Source organism: Athene cunicularia, assembly GCF_003259725.1.
Source record: "Athene cunicularia isolate RWA chromosome 4 unlocalized genomic scaffold, athCun1 chr4_part2, whole genome shotgun sequence".
NCBI classification, from domain to species: Eukaryota; Metazoa; Chordata; class Aves; order Strigiformes; family Strigidae; genus Athene; species Athene cunicularia.
The window spans coordinates 27,521,077-27,529,863 of record NW_020799099.1 but is presented as its reverse complement, the minus strand read 5'-3'; the positions used below and the strand labels follow the sequence as shown (position 1 = coordinate 27,529,863).

Genomic DNA, 8,787 nt, shown 5'->3' with positions numbered 1-8,787 from the left:
GTCTTGGGGACGTGCGACAGCTAGCCATGCTGGGCCTCACCTGGCCGCTGCCCCCGCCGGCCTGGGCAGCGCTGGCCTGCCGGGCTCCGAGCTCGGACCACCTGGCGGGCCGTGCTGGTCCTCTTGGCATCGCCGGTGGTGCCAGAGGTCGCTCGAAAATCGGGGCCAACGGTCAAAATGGCAACAAGAAAACAACAGCACGGAAGCTGGGAATAATACTTGAAAGTGTAGGTTTTCAGAATTTGCAGGGGTAAAGATAGATACTGCCTCTCATTTATTCATCCTGCTACTCAAAAGAGTAAAAGAAGAGTGTAAGATGATTTGCCTTTTATTGACTTTCATTTGTCTAATTTGTTTTCATTCCTGTATTAATTAGAATTAGTATATTTACATTTAGCTTCCAGTAGAGTGAAGTTAATATTAACTAATTGACTTGTGAGGCTGATGAGCAAACAGGAGCATCAGCTGATGGCGGCTGCTAGGAGTGAGAAATAGCTCTCTGAGAAGCCAGTTTGTGAAAAAAAAGAGCATTTGACACAGAATCCATTTATCGACTATTACAGGATCTGTTAGCTACTCCAGATTCACTTCCTTTGGTTAAAACGTACATTTTTGGATTTAACAATTGCTTGTGGTGTCTGTAACTGTAAATAGCTGTTATTCATACGCATGTTAAAAAGTACTGTCTCTTAGTAAAATTGGAGTTTAAGAGAACAAGGAGTAAGGCCGGTGTACGTGTTTGACATAGGCTTTTAGATCACAAAAAAATCTCCACAAGACAGTCTATTTTTGTTGTATTTATTTTCGATTGAGTAAGCTACATAAGCATGTTAGAATAGACATTAGTATGCATGTTAAAATACATAATTTGGCTTTAATATATGTGTGTGTGATTTCCCACACACATTTTTTTTTGGCAGAAAATGCTTTTGGCATTTTGGTACTTTTTGGCAGAATCTGTCTTTATTCTCCCTAAATTATTTTTGACAGTGGAATTCATTGTTGGTAATAAGCTTGCTAGAAACCTAACATAACTGCCAGCGATTGCCATGGAACAACCCCAAAATGTAAATTTAATAGTAATCAAGTCTGAAACATTTAATTTCCTTTGCACTGTAATGCTCAACACATCATCATGCTAAGGACAGGACTTAAAACTATGTCTTGTTCTCTCTTTGTCATTTCAGTTGGACGCATTGTCTTTGAATTATTTGCTGATGTTGTACCTAAAACTGCTGAAAATTTCCGTGCATTATGTACAGGAGAGAAAGGAACAGGGCCTACCACTGGAAAACCTCTCCATTATAAAGGATGTCCTTTCCACAGAAGTAAGTTCTAAGAAATCCTCTTGTTTTCCTTGGTAACAGAAGTCCTCCATTATCAGTATTGAAATAATGTTATATAGTATTTTGGAACACTTGTTCAAGAAATATCTTGACTGAAAGTAAGTTTTTGACTTTTTGATCCTCCTAATGACTAGATGTTCTTACCACGCATTGACAATAGTAAATTATAAATTTACTAGTAAGTTAGTAAAACTAGTTTACTATGAGTTGTGAATAGATTGAAATGGATTTCAGGTAAAGGATTAAATATGAAGTGATGTCCACAACTGACACGGAGTACTTGGGGGACACAATAAATAAAAGGTGGGTTTTGGTTTTATTTGGGTGCAGCTGCTGGTGACAGGGACTGCTCTTCGTCTCTGAATTGTTTTTCTTTGTGTCTTTCCTGCCTTGCTGCTGTATCTTATAGTTATTTTCTTTCACAGTTATTAAGCAATTTATGGTCCAGGGTGGAGATTTCTCAGACCAAAATGGCACGGGTGGAGAAAGTATATATGGTGAAAAATTTGAAGATGAGAACTTCCATTATAAGGTACTCTGTTGAAACTACTAATTGTCTTCAGTTTTTGAAGTTTCAGTGATTTTTATTTTTCTTCAAGTTCAGAATTAGCGCTCTTTAGTCCAAGGTTAATGTATTTTTAAGCAGTGGAAAGGATGCAGCAAAAAAGCCACAAACTGGTTTGTCCTCAAAGTCTTTGTTGAATACAGAACAAATACATGTATGAATACATACAAAATGAGGTCAACCTCATTAACACAAAGACAACCATAGTTTACATTTTCATTTCACCATCAGAAATTAATTTGAAATAATATTTTAGTTCTCATCAAATTATAGAGATATTTTAAAAGAGTGGAAAATGTTGTCACTCAGCATATACAGCATGTTAGCATTAAATGTGCTTTTTTTTTTTCCAGTATACTACTAACATTCGTAAGATCAGATGTGAGAAATACCTTTCTTAAGAAGTGGGGAATCCATGGTAGATTGTAGAATTAATCCAAAGGAAAATTTAAAATCAAGCATTTACCCCACAACAGTTATTTTCAGAGAAATGAGAAATAAAAGGCTGTTTACGAACAGCTTTTTTTTCACCCAAAATGTTGGGAAAATGTGATGTGAACAAAGCAACTTTTTGCTTTGTTATGCAAAGGTTTTGAGTATGTCATTTTAAGAGATGCCGGCTTTGATGGCAGAAATTCCTACCCCTCCCATTACTTATTCCCATTCCTGCATCAGAGCTCACTGTTTCATTACTAGCAACCATTAGTGCAATCCCACAAGGAGTTTTGTCAGCCCAGATTCCAGAAGCTCGTAGGGAGCTGTGCTGCAAGAGTATGAAATTCTAAAACTGTCTTTATCCTTGAAATTCACATCTCATGACACCAGGAAGACTGCAGGTGCAATACATAACAAGTACGATTTTTGAACAACAGTTTTTTCAGGATGTGTCCTGTGTCTTGTTTCTTTTGCAAAGGCATAACCTTCAAAATGTCTATTATCATTCTTCAGGCTTCTCTTTGTCATCAAAATCAAATGCACTTGATGCCCCCAGGTTATGTCTTTTGACATAAGATTGATTTCTTTTTTATGCTTTTGAAGAAGAAATGTTTGCCTTCTGTATTTTAAAATCTTTTCTTGTTTTTTAAAGCATTTTAGTTCTACCTTTCTTTAAAAATGGGTATTCCAGAAAGGGAGGAAGACTGCTTTTCACCATATTGTACAGCTGGTCTGTGTACCTTAAGCATACAATTTACACAGTATTTTAAGATCTCCAAATTTAAGTATGACCTCTGTGCTGTGACTTACATTTTTTGGATAGCAGACTTAGCTATTCTGGATATATTCTAGCTATTCTTACCGTCTGGCAACGGTAATAATTGTTCTGAGTGCTCATCTGTGTTCTCAGCTATACATAAAGGGCTGTGTGGCTGGAAAAAATCCCCTGTGCTTGAGCTATCAGTAATTGCATCTTGAGCCTGGGTAGGAGTACTACTTGGAAACAACATGTTCTGCAAGTATCCCTTACAACAGCCAGGACACCCGCTGCTGTAGGTGTGACAATTCTCAGCACTGGTGTTAACTGTTTTCATATTGTGTTATTATGTGATAGCATATGAATGACTCTTCAACAACACTGATGAAAAACTTACATTGTTGTCCTTTGATTAAAATAAAGCCCTGACTGCAATTGTGTTTGTTCCAAATAGTATTTTAGGAAAAGAAAATACGACAGTCCTCCATTAATCAGGCATCAAAGTTCATTACCAGTTCGGAGCAATAGCTGTAAATGTAGCTCCAGCATTCATCGTAGAGTTAATTACAGTTGTAAGAGTTGTTCTTTGAAGTCTGACACTTGCTGTGGTGGTGCCCAAAGCACTGCTGCTTAAAGTTACTCTTCTGCATTGGCCCTTGTCACAGGATCTCTAGCTCCCTGAAGAAGGAGACTTTGTGTCAGTTACTTTTTTGGTTGTACTGTCAAGTGAGATTTGGAGGTAATTATGAATGGAATGGAAATGATCCCCATTGCTGTACGTCTCTGATGGCTCAGCTATAACAAAAGTTGTCAATGTGCCAGGCATGAGTTGAAGAACTCACTTGGATCTTGTGCAGTCTGGGAGCTCAGTTCCCATCATCTGTTGGCCAAATATGTTAGGATTTTAGTGGAACTTAAATGCCCTCTACTACATAGAAATTCACTGGATCTTGCACTTAATTCCTGCAGATTGGCCTCAAACCACTGTCTTGAACAACAATGCTTTGTTTCTATTGACACTTGAGGACACTGGAGATACCTGTTCTGTTCTTGTGTTGTTTGTACAGTTTCCTGTAAATAGCAATAAACTGCAAAACCTTGTCAGTAGTCAGCTTACCATGTTAGATCAATCCCACTAGGCTTTTTTTGGTGTCACTTCTTCAGCTAATGGCAGTGCTGTTGTAGAACACCCAACTCGCACAGTCCCCAAGCAGTGTTGTTACCATGGCATAGTTTTGCAAGCCTTGAATCTTATCAGAGGATGTGATTTTCTCCAGACTTTTTTTACTTGCTGTATAAGTGTACAAAATGACAAGCAGAAACTGTCATGGGAACGACACTTTAGCTATCTGCAGTGTTTTTCAAAACACTCATTGCAAGAAAATGCATGAGTGACAACAGTTTTGTTTATAAATAGGGACTCTCATCATGAGACTACTGTTGAGACTTGGTCCCAAACAAAATGGGGTTGCATGTAAGTGTGAAGGTTGGAGTTGCCATATCGCTGACCGTAACTTTACAACTTGTTCTCCAGATCTTTACAGACAAAAGGTAAACGTGCGGGTGTAAGGCAACACAAGAGCTTATTGTTACTTGGCTCTTTGTTTATAAATCATTGCTGTCTAGCATTAGTTTTAATTGAAAAAAATAATTTTAAGATTTACAGGTCTTATTCAGCCTCTTGGGCAGTGAATCAGTGACCAGCCTCAAAATATTTGCAAAGGGGGACACTTCTGAGTAACTTGTTTGCCAGCACCTACAATGCAAAATGTCAGGTGTTTGTTTTTGAGGCTGCATTCCTGCAGACTTGCTAGCAGATGTCTTCTCTTGCTGTGGAACACAGGCTTCCTCTCTGTCATTTGTTGTCTCTGATTCCCAGGATGAGTTTCTAGATTAGAAGAGGCAAAGCCAAGGTTATTCCAGTAGCTTTCTTTTGGCTAGGTGCAGTTCTAGTTCTCAGGGGTACCAGCATTTCCCAGAGTTCCTGAGCCAAATCCTGGTTGAAAAATTCAGACTCATTTTGCCATGTGACTGGATGAGCACCTCCGGCAAGGAGTTCTCCCTACCACCATGGAAATCCAAACACTGTGTGGAAATAGATTTCAAAACAACAGGTTCTTCAAAGTGGTAGAAACTATAGGGAAAAACCTATATAAATATAGCTGTCCCAGGCTGTTGTCTCAAACTAATCCACCTCTCATCGAGCTCCGAGCTCTACTTCACAGCAATTTCTGCTTCTGTCTCTTCTGTGGTGTCATACTTCTTTATTTTTTCCCTCCATTCCTCCCCATAGTATCAAGTTTCTTAGGGATACCACAGCTTGCATGCTTCAGACATGTACCAGTGTCTTGGTATGACCTACTTTCTTGCATTAAACAGAGTTCCTTGCACTTAATAACAAGCTCAACCTGGAGAGAACAGTATCTTAATGGCTGTGTCATGCCAGTTTAACAACAAGAGATTCATAACACATATGAAAAGTACATTTTTGCAGTACAAGTGAAAGTGAAACAATCTGTGTGATGGAACAAGACAATTTTTATTTCAAAGAAGGAAAAATATCTAGAGGAAACAAGATAAACTATCTTCTCATGTTTGGCTGTTTAATAAATTTTTCTTAGTTTGTGGCCTGGTAGCATGAATGAAAATAATTAGATGGTTAAAAATCCCAACAGAATAAACTGTCTCTCTAGGAAAGTGAAAGAGTTAAAAAAAAAACCAAACCCACCAACCTTTTAAGTAATAAAGACCACAGTTCCCTAAAACCCACGTTCTATGATACAACATACTTTGTGTGAGTAGTCCTTATATACCCATCTTGACAGTATAACATTAAAATTGGTTTAAGTGGTATTTAGCTTTGTTTCTTGAGGCCAGTGGTCCTGAATAATCCAGGGAGGAACTTCGCATATCTCTCAAGGTGATCTGTGAAGTGAGAAGCTGTGCAGGGAATTGAGCGTACAAGCAGCAGACAGGTGTTAGAGCACCGAGTCACACATGTGGCTCTGCTTGCTAGACTGCTAGGTAGCAAGTGAAGATGCAGAGCTGGGCATTTGTCCTCTTCAGTCATGAAGGGTAAAATTAGTTGCCAACTGTACTTAACTGTCTGGTTTACCAAGTTGTCATGGCTGTCCTGTATATATTAATAGCCTTCTGTATGGCTTTATAACATATCTTTTATATGATGTTGTGATTTTTTTTTTATTTTTTTTTTTTTCCCCCCAATGCAGCATGATAAACCAGGGCTGCTGAGCATGGCAAATGCAGGACCTGGTACTAATGGCTCTCAGTTCTTTATTACAACGGTGCCTACTTCTCACCTGGATGGGAAGCATGTGGTGTTTGGCCAAGTGATCAAAGGAATGGGTGTAGTTAAAATACTAGAAAATGTTGAAGTAAAAGGAGAAAATCCGGTTAAGGTAAACAAAATCCAAAGCATTTAGCAAATATGTTTATTCTTCCATTATATGATGTATATTAATTTTTTCTAAATGCTTGGTGTAATGTTTAGAACTATTAAATGTTAGACAGTTATTTTTACAAACAATGTTAGTTTCCATTTTACTTTCCTTGTTAAGAGGCTTTTGTTCTTTTGCTGTGAATTTCCTTTGCACAAACAATTGATTTATTGTTCAACACAGCTGTGAGGGTGGAAGCCTTTAATCAGGGTGAAGGTAGAAATGCACAGCTGGAAGTGTAGGACAGGTGACGAAATTAAAAGGTGGAATTCACAACCCTATCTAAGCAATATGTAATTCTTGCAAATTTTCTCTCAGAAGTCATTGTATTTCTGGAAAACCAATCAGTATGTGGGCCATGTCAGTTTGTGGTTGTTTGAAAAATTAATACCTCTGTAATACCTCTGTAATTTTAAACGACTTGGCAGTTTAAGAAAGACCTATCTTCTGTAATGTAGTAGAACTTCCATGTCTTGTGTTTTGCTGCAGCTCAGCTTGCTGCCAGTTCCTCTTCCAGCTTCTCTGTGGAGCGTGGGTATGGTGTTCTTGGAATGCTGCTCCTCTGAATGCAACACTTTCTGTGTTAAAAGCCTTTTGAGGAGGATAGGCTAATGATCTATTTGATGGGTTTCTGCACCCAAACAAAAGATGAAAAAGCAGTTTTACTGAATTTCAAAGAGCACTCAGTAGTTGTGGCTTTTTTTCTTTTTAAATTGTCTTAATAAGCAAGATTGCTATTTACCCTTTATTTTTTCAGTTGTGTGTTATTGCAGAATGTGGAGAGCTAAAGGAAGGAGATGATTGGGGAATTGTTCCCCAGGATGGATCTGGAGATGCTCATCCAGATTTTCCTGAAGATTCAGATATAGACTTGAAAGATGTAAGTATTTTTTCTTTTAAGGTATTTTACAGAATGCAAGACTTGTAGGTAATCTGAGTTATATGGTGTCTGTGATGATGTTCACTAAGACTTTTTTCTTAAGAATTGATCAAGGTTCTGATTAAGTGGTGACAATCAATTGTAGGAAAGAGAATGCTGTGAGAGGAGATTGCTGTCTCTTTTTTTCAGTGCTAATTGAAGCTGATTTCTTCCCCAGTAACTAAAGCCACAATTACTTACAATTATTACACTTACTTTTTTTTCTGTTCTTCATTTCTTTTTACTTTTGTTTGTGCTGTGGTGACAAATTGCAATTACTAGAACTCCATCCTGCAGATAACTAACTCAGTGTTATACCTACACACTTTTTCTGTGCAACTTTTTAAATAACCACTCTTAAAATGATGTTCCCTCACTTACTAGAAATAATAAAAGGATCCACCTTTTTAAAAGATTTGAGAAAGAGCTAGTCATTCTCAGTTCCCAGTAGTTGTTTGCTTTTCAGGTTGTTCAAACTGAAGGAAGACCTGTTGTTGAGAGTTAGCAAGCAGACGGGTGAAAGCAAGCAGCTCTTATCCAGGTTTTTACTTATCATGAAAGCGAAATAGATAAACTGTCTAAATCAAACAGTGATTTGTGAGAGGGGAAAGAAAGAGGACTGTGTGTATAGATTCCAAATACAGAATTAGAAATAGAATAGTAAAGAACCATTACAGCTAGAAACCAGAAAGTCCTTGTATCTGGCTATTGAGAAACACTTCAACTGGTGAAAATGTTTTTGGATAGCGTTTGCTGTGGTTCAGAAGTTGGCAGGTGCCTGCCTCTTTTAACTTTAAACTTGTTCAGATAAACCAACTACAGAAACCATGGTGACTTTGGTCTCATGTTGTGATCAGGTTTTTTTCAAGGTTATTAATTCTAGTAGTGTAGAAGTGTAAACTGATAGTATTACAAATGGCAATATATACATTTGACAGAGCTTAAGACAACCGTGATGTAGACAGCAGTAATTCTGAACTGTTTACTGCCACTGGAAAAGTAACTTAATGCTTGAAATGTATGCCATTCTGGAAACAGAAATGATGGATTTGATAAAGACAAGCAGGTTCCTTTTCTTATTCCATAGATGTTTTACTTGTTTTGAAAGGAGAATTGTGTTGATACGACTTCTAGTTTAAGAGCAGGCAGAGTTCAGGTGACTAACACCGTTTTGAGAAGCAGAAGAGAAAATCTTGGGAATAAGGCAGTCTTGGTTGAATACTTGGATTGTTAGCATGTCTTCTTTTCTATGAATAACGGTCAACACCTTTTTATATAGCTCTGCGTGGGTAGCAGCATTTAGGGGA

The 8,787-nt window shown here is 37.8% G+C and overlaps 1 protein-coding gene and 2 long non-coding RNA genes across 3 annotated transcripts in view; 2 read left to right on the top strand and 1 right to left on the bottom strand.

Moving 5' to 3' along the window:
- The first annotated feature begins 1,159 nt into the window (after nucleotides 1-1,159).
- The window catches only part of PPID (peptidylprolyl isomerase D), a 13,933-nt gene continuing 6,305 nt past the window's right edge, over nucleotides 1,160-8,787 (top strand). Inside the window, exons 1-4 of the mRNA XM_026847961.1 lie at nucleotides 1,160-1,328; nucleotides 1,772-1,878; nucleotides 6,334-6,522; nucleotides 7,319-7,441. Coding sequence (XP_026703762.1) covers nucleotides 1,160-1,328; nucleotides 1,772-1,878; nucleotides 6,334-6,522; nucleotides 7,319-7,441 — 588 coding nt within the window. The remainder of the gene's footprint in view (nucleotides 1,329-1,771; nucleotides 1,879-6,333; nucleotides 6,523-7,318; nucleotides 7,442-8,787) is intronic.
- LOC113479468 lies at nucleotides 1,887-4,724 on the top strand. The gene is made up of 2 exons (XR_003398272.1): nucleotides 1,887-2,263; nucleotides 2,298-4,724. It is a non-coding gene; the product is annotated as an uncharacterized LOC113479468 (long non-coding RNA).
- On the bottom strand, nucleotides 3,820-6,315 carry LOC113479467. The gene is made up of 2 exons (XR_003398271.1): nucleotides 5,917-6,315; nucleotides 3,820-4,971 (listed from the first exon to the last, which is right to left on the bottom strand). It is a non-coding gene; the product is annotated as an uncharacterized LOC113479467 (long non-coding RNA).